Here is a 17,953-nt window from a genome sequence, read left to right on the forward strand (position 1 = left end):
AGACGATTAGTTCTAAATCTAATGAAAACCTCAACAAGACCAGTTCAATTCATTTTAAATTCCACTTTAGCCTGCAATCAGTTACACATACACTGTACACTTGTATATACATGTAAGTTAAATAACACCTAAACTGTGCTGTCTCGTTACCGTTTGACATCTCAATTTTTTTTTCTTTCTAAACCTTGACTGAAGGTGATTAGGCAGGAGGTGTCTACAAAAGAGCTGAATTTTAAAGGTACCAACTGCATAAAGGGATGAATTTTAAAGGTACCAAGGGGAGAAAGCAGAAATGCTAAATAATGAAGTCTAATGGTGAAAGAAAAAAATAATACTGCTAAAAAAAAGATAGGCAGATGGGAAATCAGAAGCTGTAATATTGCACTAGCTTTACTTTAAAAAAAAAGACAGTGAATGAAAAATACATATTTACATTTACAACAGAATGATAGCATTACTTTTCATATATTTTCATTCATACCCTACATAATGAGTCTGATAGGGTTGAAATTTTCACATGGATTATCAAGGCATAAAGCTGACAAACCTGACATAAAATCCAACCTTGTACATGTAAACACATATTTCAGACTTTCATTTCACTTTCAACTGGTCCTGAGCACATGTAATTTCACCTGAAATTCTATCAACACAGTTGAACTATTTTACATTCACATTTAGATCAATTTTTAAAGGTTCTTTATAACCAGTGGCATGACTTGGGGGGGGGGGGGTGCATGTATATACATGTAAAATCCATTGACCCATGGTATGCCACTGAAGTGAACTAATGTGAACATCAATAGTTCTTCAATAGTAAAAAAAGACAACTTTTCCAGAAACATCAAAACTTCATTTACATACTGAGAACCACACCAGGACTCTGTTACACATAAGCCGAAATCAAACCCATGTCAGACAATAAAAAGTCTCAAAATGCTTGATTCTGATTGGCTGATACCCAACTTAGGTTTGATTTCCTGGTCCCAAATTTCCTTCCACACAAGTCTATGTAAAATGCTATTCTTATAGTGAGATCTGCTATAACAAAATAACTGCTATATCAAGATAAATTTTGTGATTTCCAAACAAAGAAAAATGTTGCCAATCAAACCTGTTATAGCAAGGTAAAGCAAAATGTCTTCGGGTAAAACTTTACTTCGCCTGTGCTATCGATCATGTTCCGAGATCTCGATCGATGCGCCAAAAACTGTCATGTACACACATTTCTTCAGTGCCCTCCAGCTAGCGCTGCAGGTTGTACGTGGTACGTGATTGTGTGTGTGTGTGTGTGTGCGTGCGCACTGATACATGCAGAAAATGAGGTGGGACAGGGCTTATCGATGCATACATGACATCATTATGACATTTAGTAGGTGTAAGACAATTTGATGCTGTGATTGGTTTTCTACATAGGGAATTCCCCATCTTAACACATGCAGTCATAATGTACATAAATACAGAATGTGTCATATACACACACAGCCTTGTGCAATGTGCAGACCATATCATTCAAGCTTTCCACACACAACACATGCTTGTCATAATCACATAACAATCCAGAGACGATTGTGACACAATCGCAAGCTAGAATAAATTTACAAATTCAAATATCTGCAATTAATAAGAAACACATTCTTGATATTGGATTTCATTGGCGAAAAAACATCGTCTTATACCCATAAAGGTGAGTAATTCCCTCACACACATTACCAAGTTATCAGTATTGATTGAGAGATGATGGGTAGTCCCACATGTGCAAATTAATGTCTTTATGTTATGCTTTCTTTTTATGCCTACTGAGATATCTGCTATAACGAAGAAAACGACTCGGTCCCAACCATTTCGTTATATCGCGTTCCCACTGTTTTCACTTCTTGTGCTTTTTCCTTTTGGGAAGAGGAAGACTAGGGATTCCTTCTGTTCCACCTCTCTTCGTGACATTCCCAAATGTCGATGCTCTAACTGCAGCACCAGCGACCTGGAACGTCAGCATGTTGTTGGCAACTTGCTGCACCGTGGGATTGTCACTGGATCCCCCTGCTCGTCTCTGTTTAGAGAAGTACTCTTCAATCGGATCCTGTGAGAATTTTTCGGACAGCACATACTCCACTCCTTCCTGAAGAAGCTCTTTAGTACATGCAACAAACGATGCCACTGGAAAACAAATGCAATAAAGCACAATAAAATAAATATAAATAAAAATATATACTTTATGCATTAAATCTAAACCAAATAGTACCATGCACCTACAATTGTAGGTCCATGAAAGTAAAGACATTCATTGAATTGGTAGAACGTGAATAACTATACATGTATACCCCAATATACTTGGTTTTGTCATGGACCTACAAGGTTCATTACTTTAATAAAATAAAAGAATCATCACAAACAGGGTTTGTTACTTTGAAGGTCCCTGGTTATATCATAATCAATGGTTATACCACTGTAGGTCCACGGTTACAAATACCTTTTCACAGGCTTAGAGAAATTATTTATGTACTTGTGCTCTGAGATGTAAACAGCATGACACATAATCTTATGTTTCATGAAATGTTGAAGTCCTTTCAATGGTTCATGCCAATACATCAACAACTTTTGGTAATGCTCATTTAAACAAAGATATTATACATGTAGCATTTAAGGAGAAGAAAAAATTTCAGCTTACCAGTAATTCGTAGGCCTTCTCTTGTCTCCTTACTGATGCATCTCCGCTCTCTTTCAAGTGCACTCAGGTTGGGTGTGTCTGCAATTCCTTGTTCCCAGTCTTTGATGTACCGCAGGAAGACATCAGTGAGCCACTGTAATGAAACAAATATATGAAACAAATAGACTCTTGATTAATTACAGGAGAAACTCACTCTTAACGATGAGTGCTATAACGAGATATTGGTTATTACGAGGAAATTTTCCCTGTCCCAAATGTCTTTCCACACAAGTCTGTGTAAAATGCTACTCTTATAGTGAGATCGCCTATAACGAAATAACTGCTATAACGAGATAGATTTTGTGATTTCCAAACAAAGAAAAACATTGCCAATCAAAACTGTTATAGCAAGGTAAAACAAAATGTCTTCAGGTAAAGCTTTACTTAGCCTGTGCTATCGATCATGTTCCAAGATCATACATGCATAGGTTCATACATGCATGGTTCATATACGCAAAAGCTTGATGTGCCAAAAACTGTCTTGTACACACATACAAGTATTATCTTCAGTGCACTCTACAGCTAGCACCGCACTGACATACATACATACATACATACATACTGACATACATGACATTATCATAACGTTTAGGTGTGCGGCTATCTGATGCTGTGGTCGGCTTTTTGTGTCACATACACACACAGCATTGTGCACTATGCAGACCATATTCAAGCTTTCAACACACAACAAACTCCCATACCATTGCAAACTCTAGATTTACAAATTCAAACATCTGCAATTAATAAGAAACACATTCTTGATATTACACAATGTATTTGATTTCATTGGCGAAAAACATCTTCTTATCCATCAAGGTGAGTAATTCCCTCACACACATATGATGGGTAGTCCCACATGTGCAAATTAATGTCTCTATGTTATGCTTTCTTTCATGCCTACTGATGTAACGAGATATCGGCTATAACAAGGAAAATGACTCGGTCCTGACCATCTCGATATCGAGTTTCCCCTGTACACTGTACTTTCAAGAAAATTCAAACAAAGGCTTCAATGAAAGAAATAAGTCTTCAATGCATTCAAAGGAGCTTGTGGGCTGAGATGTATTCATACATTTCATGTTTGTTCAATATGATTTGAGATTGTAAATTAAAGATTGGTACTGGTTGTTAACCTTGACAAAATCCAACAATTACTACACAAGCATTTATCTTACCTCAAATCTACTGTCATTCACAGATCGGTAGGGCATCATGTTGGGGTTTCTCTTTCTCTGACCCTCCGACACAGTTGATACATTAAGGCAATCGAAGAACTTGTTGAACATCTCAACGTACTGCCTGGTTCCATCCGTAGAGGTGTCCCCTGTCTTTTGGCTCATAAGTTTGAAAGCATTCGCTACAGACTGGCTCAGCACCTAAAAAAGTTAATAAAAATAATCACATACGAAAAGGCATTATTAAAAATAACAACAAAAAACACTTCTGTGTATACCTGCACACAAAACACACACACACACACACACAAATTTTACTGCTATATGTTGTTTTCTGCTCTACATGCATAATAATCTAAAACATTTCTAGTACACTGTACATACAATTTGGGCAAGTCAAATATCTAATGCAACAAAGAGTTTCATGCTTTGAATGTTAATCTCTACAAGTGAATAAACAAAAGTAAGTATCTAAGAGAAAAATAAAGATGAAAACATAATTACAATGTTTTATTCAAAAATTGATTATCAACATCTAGTTAACATGTGCAAGAAAAGAAAAATATATGCAATTTGGATATTCACTTTTATTTTGTTTGGTTTTGGATATGGTATCATAAACTAAAGAAATTTTTGCTCACCTGAGTGGCCAGTTTTACTCTCATGCGAAGGGATGGGTTTAGATAGAGGTGCTCGGGCGTCAATCTCGGAAGAAGTCGAAGGTCAGAAGAAGAGTCCCACTCATACAGCTGAATGAGGTGAGTCCAGCGTATGTGTTTCTCTCCAATCTAGATAAAAATACAAAATGAAATAAAATCAATCAACATTCAAGAAATAAAAAATTTTGGTAAATGTTCATTAAAGGTAAGATTCATTTAAATATATAAGATCTAATATTTGAAATTGGAAGACTATTATAGATGATCATGCACACACATGTAAAAATATTCCATAAATAAAATAAGAATTTTAGGTTGCTGAGGCATGTGTGAAGTTTATGAAGTTTTTGATCAAGACTTTGGCCTCAATTACACATTCCCATAAAGTTACTTGCATGAAAATTCAGCTAAGACAGCAGAGATGCAACAGAAGGAAATAAAATAAAAACAAAAATTGTACAATTACAATGCATAATGGGTCTTTAAGCATCTTTTAAATCAGTGTTGGCATTTTGCTTTGCAATTTCGAAACAATGACCCTTCATCAGCATTTAAGATGAGTTTTAAAAATTGCTGAATTGTACATACTGTATTTCATTAACAAGGTTGGTTTGATACAACAGAAAACAAGCACATTAATTATGAATGAAAAAATGTGGAACACAACTTACATAATTCATTAATATATAATACCTATTACAATCATTACATGTACATGAATGGAACATTGAGAGAGTAAAAGCAAATTTCAAGAAGAAATTTTAGAGACAGGACTTGGAGGAAGACAATTTTGAAAAGGGTTGATTGGATTGGATGAAAGAGATAGACTACAGAATCTCAAAGGGAAAACACACAAAAAAAAATTACTCACTTGCAGATTTCTGCTTTGTCGGTTGAAACCAGAATTTTCCAGGTTATTTCGTGAAGTTTTCAGCAGATGTGGCACATCGCAGAAAAAGTATATCTTTCTGTCAGTCTCGGCAGGATTCATGGTATAATGTCCATAACCATCTCCATGCACCATGCACATCTTATAAAATTTTCGATTGCATGATGCACCATCTGATACAATCGCTCGTACTTTCAGTCCAGCTGTTTCGACTTTTAGAACAGTTCGCATAACACAATCATAGATTTCCCCACTGCGAAGAGTAGATGTGGGAAAAAATGCCACGGCTTGTTTCATAGAACAAAATAAACCACGAACCATTATCACAAAGGCATGAGAAGCTAGTTCACTGGAAGAGTCTTTCTTGACTTGTGTTTCAAATTCCCGGAACTCATTGTTTATGTCGCCGACATCAACAAAACCGAGTAGTTGTCCAGTTGAAGTTGAATATGCCAGTCCAGACTTCACTTTCATTTCGTCACAGACGAGGGTTACGTTTCTCTGCCAGTCTTTTTCTAAACTCACTTCCTCCAACATCTGCTGTATAATATCACAATGCACACCCGTCTTTGCATCAGCGAAATGTGTGTATCTATGTAGTGTTCCAATTGCAGGCAAAATCATAAAACCGCTGTCTTTGATCAGTTTATACGCTGCAGGGGATTTACTATGGATTGCAATAGCCCAGCGGATGATAGTTGGGTGCCATCGAACTTGTTTCCTATCAGGTAGTTTGAGAACTTTCATCTGCTCCTGCCATAAAACTTGTTGTGGCGAGTCCTTCTCCAACAGTTTTTCTATTTCCTCTGAAGCTTGCTCCACAACTTTCTCAATGCATTTTGTTGAATTTTCTTTCAGTACAACACTCTCGTGTTCAAACATTTGTTGCACCCTGTCCTTCAGTCTTTTTTGCTGCTGCTTCACCTTCACACGATCTCTCTGTAAGTTTTTGGCACGCTTGATTAATTGTCTCTTCGTCAGTGTGTGGAGTTTTGCTTTTGAGGATACTCTTGCTTTCATTGGTGAGGCCATTTTCTTTCTGTTTCTCATTGATATCAAATCACTTCTCTGTATTGTACAGACGCTGCATTTATCTGCATCACTGCATACTACCAGTCTGCAGTTTGTGCTTCTCACAGTCTCGACAGACTGGTAGAAGTCAACAATATATCCTTGAATGGCCTTTTCTTTCACAAATGAGACAAAGTCCGCATTCCCCTTGCATATTTGAGCTTGTGACACATTTCTAACTAAAAGTTGAACAGATTGTTCATCAAGAACTTTGGGAATGCCTTGTACGACGTCGTTTGTACAGTCAAGTTTTTGACCAACAATGGAAACATCCCATGTACCATCATTATACAGCGTAATGCACTTTGGCACCGTAAGGCTCTCTTCCTTAACACAAACAGAAAAGAACAGGCTTCTGTCTGGTTGCCAGCTAACAGAAAATCCACATTCCTCTGAGGCTTTTTTCCCTGATCTCTTTATGTCTTCTATTGGAAGAAAATCCTCACTTGAACAAATTTCACATCCAGCATCATTGTGAGCTTGAAATTGCTTGACGGAAACAGTGATGGTGAAAGTTTTCTTTTGCTTTTTCATTTCTTTGTGGCGGTACAATTTCATCTCGCATGCTCTGCAAAGGTATGGTGGAAATATGTTACAGTCCTCATCACACACGTCAAGATCAAACACCTCCTTGATTGCTTTGTCATACTTCTCTTTGTGGCATGGCTTTCTGTCCTGTGGATTTGAAGTTGCTGCCTTCTTCTGCCCGCAAAGACGACAGTACTGCTCTAGAATTCGCTTATGCCTGGATGCCATGATGGAGCTTCAAAAGAAACAAGATAAAAAAAAAATTATCACAAAATTTTCCAAGGTGCAATAATGTCTTGTTAATCCCTGACATTTAACATATTGAACAGTGGACCACATATTTGATTCAGATATAGATATTAAGACCTTTTTATGTTGGACGTTTTATCATAAGAGCATCGACAAGTAAATCAATGTTGCATTCAATGCTTCCCAACATCCAGTTTGGACAGAATTATATTTACATACCGTAGTTATGGGTAAACTCGGCCTAGCGGGTAAAGTCGGCCGCCAGCGCGCACAGTACAATTTTATGTACTGTGCGCGCTGGCGGCCGACTTTACCCGCTAGGCCGAGTTTACCCATAACTACGGTACATGAATATCAAATATAGATGTCTAGCTAGAGAGGAATTACTGTGATTATTTTTGTGGAAGTTGGTCGGCCAAAGTTCAAGATATTATAATGCGTAGATATCTACAAAAAGTACACTGATTTATGATTTCGCTTATACATGTACCTCCTCTAACTTTAGACATTGACAATCTATCTATCCCTCCACCACTGCACTGTAGACAACTATTCTACTTCCCTTTAATCCCTGAAAATTCATAAAAGTAAAACTGTACCTAAATCTACCGAGTAGAGTCTAGATTGCCATCATATGGTTTTACTTTAATCTGGGATTAAAATTAAAAGTACAATTTTACATGTAGAACTATCTATATTGTAAATTCAAAATGGTATTTGGTCTACGGTACGGTAACTGCGCTGCGCTGCTGGCCGACGAATAAAAAATAGATGAATGCCCAATCAATAGAACTAGAAGTTGAGACCAGAATTCTTTTACAGATCTTTATACCTTGGAAAGGTTTAGAAATGGTGTGTAGGGCACATGAATAGCATCCTAACATCATTAATAACAGTTATACCATGGACCTAGCAAGGTCCATGGTTATACAATCAATATGAATATCGCCACGAGGAAGAGTACAGAGTACACCTCGAGTGTATATTGTCTACCAATGTCTTCACTACTAATAAATTTAGGGCCTACCACCATCACCATTCAATATTCACGTAATAGTACTGTACGGTCACACACAAAAGGGTATAGATGGGACTGTTATGTTGGTGCACAGCGATAGGTAACTAACACTTTAACAGCATTCACATAATGTGTTTAAGCACTGTACAAGCTCCGAGTACTACTATGACTACTGTCTTCCAATACTCATGACATAATCTGATTAACAGTCGTAAAATTAGGAAGGGGTACTGTAAACATTTTAACCACCAAGTCCAAGGCATAAACTGGACCTAACCCACTAGTTACGTTAGGTAGTCATTTCCGGATTACATCGCCCGAAATATGTACGTAAATACGCTTCCCGAGGCGGTAAACATTACGTCATCGCAATGAAACACTCGCAAAATCATGAAAATAGCCTTACTATTCTGCGTTTTTTGTAACACCGCAAACAACCGCACATCGACTTGACTTACATCACTGAACAGATCACAGTGTAAACAAACTCACTGCGGTACAAATTCATCGGAGAAATGTGCGGAAAGTTCGTCAAAACTTCGTTTAAAAACATGATTTTCTTACATCATCCAAGCAAAAAAACGCACTTACCTTGGCTCGAAAGATGATTTTCATATGGATGTAAAATTCCACAGGATTGACGAAATTTAGCGGGATTTTTTTCTGATTGTCAAGAAGAAATTCTGGTGTATCGAAATCAACAATGGAGAAGCGGATGTACGTAATGCAATGCATTGTGGGTGATTGTAGGACCCATGTACAATCTAAACAACACCATGACCATACACAATCGGGTTTGACATTTCTAATATCCGTCGATAGAGGGCCAGCGAAAGTGCGGTGACTATCATCGCTTCAAAGGGCTTTGTGTAAACATTGCCTCCGGCGAAAGGTCGTAAAAACGATACAAGGGGAAAGTAAAGATAGTGACAGCGATTTTGACAGCTGGTAACAGGTGGAGGTCATAAAATCTTTGCGTTGAATGTCCATTTTTGCTAGGTCCATGGTTTCACCCACTTTGCCAGAATGGAAATCTGCACGACCCCGTACTTAACCCGTTCCTTATAGGAACCTGGTGGCCTGCGTATTAAAGTATAATATGGGCATTTTAGAGTTCAGTATGGAATGGGTTAAAATATCAGGCCAGTGCTCATTCATTAACACATGCCCACCACTATGTTTTAGTTGCCTTGGGCTATTGGGCAATCCTTGGAGATAGGGAACTTTTGTTTTCTTTTGCAGAAAACCATTAAAGCTTTGTCTTGTTTATTGTACATTTAACACTTGGGAGGAGTCAATTACTCTAGACATGAGATAAAGAATGCAATTTCTCAAGAAAATTTTAGAAATAAGCCTGTAATTAGAGAAAAAAAAAGAGAAACATATGGCTGGCTGCCAGGATTACTAGCTATCAATATAATACTTCCAGTGATACTCAAATTCTATTGTCCTTTGGGGGAAAAAAAAGATCTTTTTGAATAAAATGCAGCTACATGAATAATGCCAACCCATTCTGTGAGTATACAATGTTCGAAATACCACTCTGAGATGTGCTCTAGAAATCTACAAATAAACATCTAAAGAGAGCATGGACATGTTTTGCTTGCATAGAAGAGGCCTGGATGCAGGGTCTTTGCTGCCGAGATTCCCACGATGATTACCCCAGCACTGCAGTACCCCGGCATGCATGCTCACGCTCGCACTCTGGAAAGAAAAAAAAAGACCTGGTCATTGTTCAGAGCAACCCTCGATGGAGTGATAGCACGTGAGCGAACTAATTTGCAGGGTAATTGGGACATAATGAGAAAGAGACCCTACGCTGGGTCGCCCATTATGTCTTGCCCGAGTGCTCAGAAGATTTACTCACGCTTCATTTCATATTTTTCATCAATGGACCCTTCGTTAAGCCCTTGGATGCTGTTGAACGATTAAATCCTTCCTACAAGATTTCATGTCTTCATTTTTGTTGCATGTAAATGATCATATGTAACACTAAAAAGGTAAACAAAAAGTTTTGTTTATATCAAGCAAATTGATTACTGAAATTCATGCTCGTCAAGGAATTAATCGAATCTTCAATCACAACACATTGCTATTGCAGGTAATACTTGACTGTGTTTGAAGTAAATACATGAACTAGTCTGTTTGATCCTGATTAGCAGATTTATAAGTATTTTTTGTGATAAAACAAAATTGATTTGAAGTTGATAAGAGTATGAAGAAAGGCAACCAAATGGTGATTTTTTTAGAAGTAATAGTAAATATGATGATAACAGTATTAAGCAAATTTGTGCTGGTGTGGGTAGGTCCTACATATGTAGCAGTATATTTGAGTTCTGGAAGAATCATCAAATCTGTATGATGCATGGATTGTGTGCTGTTTGTGTTTTGTACAAAATACAGCATGATTTATATGTTTTCCATTGATGACTTCTTTACAATGAGGGAAGAGCAGAGCTCAGCTAGTGAAAGAGCCACGGCAAATAAAAAGCTGTGGCTCCGCATACCACAGGGAAAAATTCCTTCCTTTGTGCCGAACTTGTCTTGCGATTTCTCTACCTCAAAGGTGTGTCAGAGCTGAGGACACAGATGTTGATGTTCAAAGGGCAAAGCTGACTATGAACACAAGCACAAAATATTGACATTCCTTTTGTTGCCATCGCCTCCCGATGGTGTAATTTTTGGTCCTTATTGCTCGGCAGAGCGGGTTCCACGTAGGCATGAGCCGACCCCAGTTGATTTAAGGAATGACGAGGTGCGATCGAGGTAGCACGTAATGTTCTTGTGGCCTGTGCAGATTGACGCAGATGCGCATTGTCCATCAATTCTTCCAACAGTAGGGGCTGGTAGTGTAGACTAGTCTGCACTGCTGAATGACTACTGTTAGTAGTCTCTGATTGGTCGTGAGTTGCATTTGATGGTGTTCTTTCAAGGTGTTGGTAGTCTCTGCATCCAGACAGTATGGGATAAGTGGAATATGTACACAACATGTCCTCCCAATATCATGGTACTGTGCATAGTCTCCCAGGCCTATGGTCACATTCTGCTGTGACCTTCATCAGCATGAGGTCAAAATGTCATCATTTGCATTTCTCAGAGGAGAATCAACTAATGAGAAAGAAAGTTGTCTTGAATGAGGGTAGTACATCTTGGAAAAAGCCACTGATCATGGGAAATTAGGCATTATTCAGAGAGCAGTGACCTTTGAGCATCACCTGACTGTCCACCATTTATCATTGGCTGACCAATGACCATTGTTTATCTCCCAGGCCCCTCTTAATAATTTATTGGTCACAAAACTGTAATCATATATTGCTTTGTACTTCTCACTTGCTTTCTATTCAAGAACACCAGCAAAATTCATGTTTATGTATTAAAAAAAAAAATTAGTGGTTTAATTCGCAGACACTTAAAGGGGATGGCTAGTAACTGATCAGTGGGAATCAGTGGGAATGCTGGAGGATGATTGTTCCAATTTAAGAGTACATTATATATCTATTCTTGTGTGAAAATTATTTGCTTCAGAATGGTCTCATATTCAAGTAATGTCCAGTTTAATGTTTCCAGGTAAGCGTCCCTGGTCAGTGACGGGGCATTAATCGCCACATTACTTGAATATGAGACCGTTCTGAAGCAAATAATTTTCACACAACAGTAGATATATAATGTACTCTTAAATGAATCCCACAAGGATTGGAACAATCATCCCTCAGCATCCCACTGATTCCCACTGATCGGTTACTAGCCATCCCCTTTAAGTCATCAAAATGAGCATGGCATTGATATTGCAGTTGTGACATAGTAATTGATGTGGTAATTTAATAAAAAGGCACTACTACAGTAGACATGGCAAGCAGAAGAGTTTGTAGATAGGCATGATATTGATTCTCTGCTTTTGGTGGATCTTTTATAAATCAGTATAAATTCATGATGGATTGTGGAGAAAAAATAGTGTCTCAGAGTATGGGGATTAAAGAAAATTTAATAGTCGAGTGTAGAGGAAATGTGATGTACATTGTATAGTATCTGCAATGCACAGTAATCCATTGACACCTGAACGCATTGTTACCTATCGCCTGTGTCACAGGTATGTACCATACATAGGCCCCATAAAATATGTGGGAAATTACCATGCTATGGAAGCAATGGAATCTCTACTACTTGGCCACTGGTGGTACATGTGATGTTCACACACACACCACAGATGATTATGTATTCTGTATTTGTTTCATGAATACATTGCTCTCTCAGATATATGTTACAATCTGTCGTCAAAGAAAGTATCATTAACCCGTTGAGGATGAATCCCGAGTATACTCGGGCAGGTGTCTATGGGAAATGCTTGTTGTAGCAAAACCAGTCCGTCCTCAACGGGTTAAGATATTCGATTATTCTTGAATACACTTTGCATATTTCTAAAGCTCTCGGGCACAGGAAAACTGAACATAAGTATTAGTGACAAGAAAATAATTGAATAAACAAAGGGACTTTGCTGATGATTGATGGTTTACAGAAGTGGTATAGCATTTGGGGGGGAAAGATACATTTTACACATAAATATTTGATTGGGGTCAGCTGTAGCTATTGCTGATGTGAATGGACAACTGTTTCACACATATATTTAATTGACTATGATTCACGGCTAATTGGGCTGTAGTGGGCCGTAATGATCACCCGGCGAACCAGGCAACCTTCCCCACAGCCGCAATCTGTCATCCAATGGATTTATTTCTTTGTCCCTCGCTACTCTGCTTTCCCCGTCCGGTTGGAGGTGAGAAGGCACAAATTGCCAAATTAAATTTCTTCCCCGGTAATCATGGGTCGGACAGAGATAAGTAATTGGCTCTGATAGATTTGATTCACTAAATGATTTCTTTTAGAAGAGCCAAAGCCTGTTACTGCAGTGTTGAGTGCGGCATACTTACAAGAGTTGCTTGTTATACACAGGACTATGAATTATGTCTGTAAAGCTGTATTGGTACACAGAAGTATTCATTGTAAAAAGGATCAATTCAGTAGATTTGTATACAAACTGTACAACAAAGGAAGTATGTTTACATCAAATGGCAGTGGAGCCAGTTTACGTGGTCAGTTTGAATAGACATTATTCATAGAGAACATTAAGGTATAAAGGTGTAAATTTGTGTTTTTGATTTTGAAATGTAATGTCAGTATCTTTTCATTTAGTAATTAGCAACACATGGTTACAATCATTTTTTTTTCTATGTGAGGTTAGGAGCAGATTAAGATACACATACATTCCTGTTTAGGTAGCTGTTATAGATGCTGCATGCTATCTCCTCTCTAATTCTTCCATCTACAAAGACGTTATATTCTTGACCAAGTTGAAGTATACTATAAGGATCAATGAATTCATTTTATGCTTTGGAGGCTGCTGAAGATGTACAGAATTGATATACAGACTTGATAAGAAACTAGACAGCCCTTCAGTCTGGTGCCATGACTCAATACTCCAACCATTATGTTACCAAGTGAGAAATGAAAGAGGTTTATTTGGCTCTTGCAAGTCATGTTTGAACAAATAAAAGTATTGTGGGGTTCTTTGACAAATCAGAGCAATGAGAGGTCACAAAGTTAGCTCATGGAAAATTCCAGCTTTCATATGGACAAAGAATATGAAGAAGAAGGGATGCTTCTACAAACAAAAAAAAGGGGGGGGGGAATCAAGCAGAGCTTAACTAATGTTTCATGCCTTAAGTATGACTTTACGCAGTCACGTACGAATGCAGCAGGCTCGGCAACGTAAATATTTGGGTGCCAGGTTGAAAGACTAGCGCGACCTGGAGGCCGATAAATGAAATCAGAGCACTGCAAAGACTGACTTTTGAGGTCGTCGGTCGTCTGAAGCACTGAATTGAAGCATTTCCCCTCCCGTGTTGGCGATATCTTGCTTCACTGTTTGCCTTGAATGTTTGAACAGGGCATTAATGATTGGTATCAAACTGATTGATCTTTGGTTGTTATAAGTCCCTACCATACAATTGCAGTGCCACAGTAGTGTGTGTGTACTGTGTGGCAATTGTTCAGCATTTGCTGTATAAATCAATGTAGCGTGTGGGGTTTGTTTGACACTACGCAATATGGATCTCAGTCGAAATGAGTGCTTGGAAAGACATCTTAAAATGACTGCTTTCAGTTTACAGTGTGATTTGATGCCTGAGCACAAATTGTAGTTGAGGTACCAGGCAACAACTGTCTAGATATTCAAAATCACATTAGAATTATCAATCAAAGAAAAACGCAAATGCAAATATATTTTTATATCTAGTGAAGGATACTAATCAACAAAGGAAAAGATTTTAAAGGAAAAAACAAAGAGAAAGAGATAGATAGCATTAAATGCATCATTATTCACTTCTTTTCTGATCCCTCAATAATTACAAGTCTTACAATACCAGTGATGCAGGGGAGGGAAGGAAATAGGCCTACATACAGCCAGTCATTGGTAGGGGTTTGTTAGATCATACAGTAATTTGTGCATCTCTGCTGGAACTCTTTGGAGTGTGCTTTTAAGTTATTCTTTCTTCTCTCTTCTGGGTTTCTCCTTTCTTATTCCTCATCCATTGAGGTTACACTATGATTCATATTTCTCATCTGAATCAACTTGTCGTGAAAGTCTGTACATGCAGTATTATAAATAATACACAACAGAGATGGGAGTGGTACCCGGAATCAGATGTTTTCACACACACCCCTCTGACTTACAACTATTTCCTGTTGTTGAGTTCCCCTGTAAACACTTTCCGTTTACTGCACTAGTATGTGTGTGCTAGAGAGTAGTTTGATGTCCTTTTCAGAGTTCTCTGTATGTAAACTAACCCATTGTTTCCCCAGCAGTAGAAGTTCTTAGCCGGTCTGTTTGCCAAAACTCTGGGTCTTTGGAGACTGTACAGTTACGGCTTCTCAATCCCCTGTCCCCCTATTCTCAGGGAATAGAAGTAAACCCTTTCAGCTCCCAAGCCCTTCAAACACTCTGCCAGGTTTTTGCATGGAGATGGCATTTTTCTGTCATCATTGCAGGCAATGAATTTAGCTCAGCAACTGAGCTACCAGTTTACGTAATTGGAATTTCACACTGATGCGAATTAGTGGGATGTAAATCTTTTGATTTGTATTGTAGTCCAAATATCTAGATTTTCATCGCAATCCAAATTGTAAATTTTTGCCAGTGTAGGCATAAAAATCTTACTACACAATGCAATCATTTATCATGATTCTAATATCCCAAGAAGTCTTGCAATTATTTCAGAATTATGGTGATAATTTGAGAAATACAATGTGCCGTGATAATTTGAACCATTTTAGAGACCGGATGCCATGGTCTTTAATAGATGATATCATGAAACACTGGGTGCTGTGTTACGGATTACTCAAGACTTAGCTTTCAATAGGATATTGGCCCTTGGTAGATCATGTCTTAAATGGGCAGGCTATAATGAAGCAAATATTTGCGACATCAAACTCTGCATGGGGCGGAGCACATACCCATGTGTTGTAGCCAAATGGAAGAGCACACTGTGAAGCAAGTCTCGTTGACAAATGCCAGAAGTGTGTAAATGCAGCCAGGCCCAGAAGAACAAGCCCTTTAGACTATCCTCAATTGATGTTTATTCTGTTTAAGCGGATAGAGGAAACCCTTACAGGCAGGGGTGGTACTATTGTTTCTCCCAGGGACGACATTCAATGTAAGTGCACATACAATGACAGTGAGAGAGGTGTTTTAGGAAGCCCAATACCTCTTTGTGACATGTGATAAATAAATGTATGTGCATCTCCATGAATTCCACTGCACAGAAATTGAATACAAAGCCATTGCAGCAATTTGAATCGAATTTGAAGGCAGAATTAATCCTAGGGTAGAGAGACAAGTGCTTGTGCAGGACAGCATTTGATGAGTGTAACAGATATCAGTTATAGTGAGTAAACTTTGACTAATGCTCAGACAGAAGATGTCATTATCATCCTGTCATAATTTTACCTCTCTGACATGTGGTTTGTGGCATGAATCTTCCTCTCGGTATAGTCCACTTGACGGAAAAGTGTGGCATAGCATTGCATTACTGGTCTGAATCCTAATTTGTGTCTTCTCCCCCCCCCCCCCCCCATAAAAAAAAAATCCCAACACACAAACGCATACACACACACACACACCCACACACACCAAGATCACTTAGCCACCTTTTAAAATAAGAGAAAAATTCCAGGATGAAGTATGAGCTAGTTGTTTCTTTTTCCTCAATGCAAGGCAGGGCATGTTTGTCCAAAGTGAGGTCTTGGTGTTTGACTTGGACTTGTTACCACTGTTTTGCTTCCAAACATCCTCAGTCCAGCAAAAATAGCATCTCGTCTTGATGGTGGTGTAAGCATCGTCGTCGGTGCTTAACAAGGTTCTTCCCCACTCTGCCTGTTGCCATGACGCCGAGAAGACGGATTCCTATTTTCTCTGCATCTCACGAGTGTTTTCTGTCTCCTTCGATGCTTCTCTCTCTTTAGCTCTTCCTCCCAGGCTTGTCACCACACTTTTAGTGCCTCTTCAAAACATGAAACCACTCAAAGGTTTATGCTGTTATCCAGACAACTGTCTGGGTGTTGGTTGGTTGTCTCCTTAAAAACATCATTAGTGTTGCAGACACTTTCTTTATCCCCCCCCCAAAAAAAAAACCAAACAAACAAACAAAAACAAAAACAAAACAATACTGTAGTGTAGGATTCATTCACTGTCTGTCCAAGTTTATGGAAAACAAATATTTTGAAGAAACTATCCCTGATACCACAATTTTGTAGTTTTGTTGCTGTATCATTTTATTACAAAGTTTCTTCTGTATCATACAAAACTAATATTTCATATAATAGACTAACAAAAAAAATGTTAGTCATGCTTAATCATTAATTTCAGTCATCTCGAGGATTTTCAAAAGCCATTTGATTTGCTGTATTTTTATAGAACTGTTGAATTTTGGGATATATTTTAGATGATTAAAGTTTTCATGTTTCTCTCACAAATTGGCATTTCCCCTGTAAATTTCCTTCTAAATTTGTAGAGATTTAAAAACTTGCAGTCCCAACCAGTTCAATCTAATCTTTGTCCAGTGTGAGGTTTGCGGTTAGATTCAAAATGGCTAATGTAATAATGTTGAAATGATGATTTTAGTATATAGAGCAAAGTCCTTGGAACTCCATAGGTTATAGTCCTTTACTCATGGCAAAGAATAGAAAGTTTCCCACATTGTGATGAAATTTTTTGTTTATTTGGACATCCTAAATATTCTTTGAAAAAGTATTATTTTTGTACAACAAAGATTGCTATGACAATCATGAATACACTTAAAACATCGGTCTCTGATATTTCTGCCTTCTTCATTACTTTACTTTGGGGCTGTATTTCTTTCTGAAATTGTGCATACGGTAATGTTTCCATTCTGAATTTCCACCCTTGACCTCATAGTACAACTCTCACTTGGGATTCCAGTCAAAGAAGGCTGCAGTATTCATATTATACCTGAGGCAGCACTTTGTAGGGGGAAAAAAGTTGAGTGTCATAATTTCACACTTTATGAACTTTTTTCAGAGAAAGTTGCCTTTTCAAAGAGTCTAGGAGAGAGTATTTATGACTCCTTTCTTTCTCGTAAAGAAGTT

The 17,953-nt window shown here is 38.0% G+C and overlaps 2 protein-coding genes across 3 annotated transcripts in view; one reads left to right on the forward strand and one right to left on the reverse strand.

Moving 5' to 3' along the window:
* The window catches only part of LOC139732605 (beta-1,3-N-acetylglucosaminyltransferase radical fringe-like), a 112,415-nt gene that overhangs the window by 29,800 nt on the left and 64,662 nt on the right, over positions 1-17,953 (forward strand). The gene's annotated exons all lie outside the window — the stretch shown is intronic.
* Positions 987-9,296, reverse strand: LOC139732603 (uncharacterized). 2 transcript variants are annotated; one of them, XM_071643461.1, is made up of 6 exons: positions 8,888-9,296; positions 5,413-7,264; positions 4,524-4,670; positions 3,883-4,083; positions 2,669-2,801; positions 987-2,157 (listed from the first exon to the last, which is right to left on the reverse strand). In XM_071643461.1, the coding sequence occupies exons 2-6, from the start codon at positions 7,255-7,257 to the stop codon at positions 1,871-1,873; spliced, it is 2,613 nt and encodes an 870-aa protein (XP_071499562.1). In that variant the 5' UTR covers positions 7,258-7,264; positions 8,888-9,296; the 3' UTR covers positions 987-1,870. The 2 variants fall into 2 exon arrangements, with proteins under 2 accessions (XP_071499562.1, XP_071499561.1); XM_071643460.1 differs by lacking the exon at positions 8,888-9,296 and having other exon boundaries at positions 5,413-7,478.

The sequence above is a fragment of the Diadema antillarum genome, unplaced genomic scaffold, assembly GCF_040938485.1.
Source record: "Diadema antillarum isolate AM-2024a unplaced genomic scaffold, OU_Dant_1.0 seq00000439_RagTag, whole genome shotgun sequence".
Classification (NCBI taxonomy): Eukaryota; Metazoa; Echinodermata; class Echinoidea; order Diadematoida; family Diadematidae; genus Diadema; species Diadema antillarum.

What these genes read in the sequence shown, in the direction of transcription:
- LOC139732603 (XM_071643461.1), bottom strand. Translation starts at nt 7,257, where the DNA reads ATGGCATCCAGGCATAAGCGAATTCTAGAGCAGTACTGTCGTCTTTGC. An exon ending in GAGTAAAACTGGCCACTCAG is followed by an intron (nt 4,084 to 4,523) that starts GTGAGCAAAAAT and finishes TAACTTTTTTAG; the next exon opens with GTGCTGAGCCAGTCTGTAGC. An exon ending in AGAAGGCCTACGAATTACTG is followed by an intron (nt 2,158 to 2,668) that starts GTAAGCTGAAAT and finishes TTTGTTTTCCAG; the next exon opens with TGGCATCGTTTGTTGCATGT.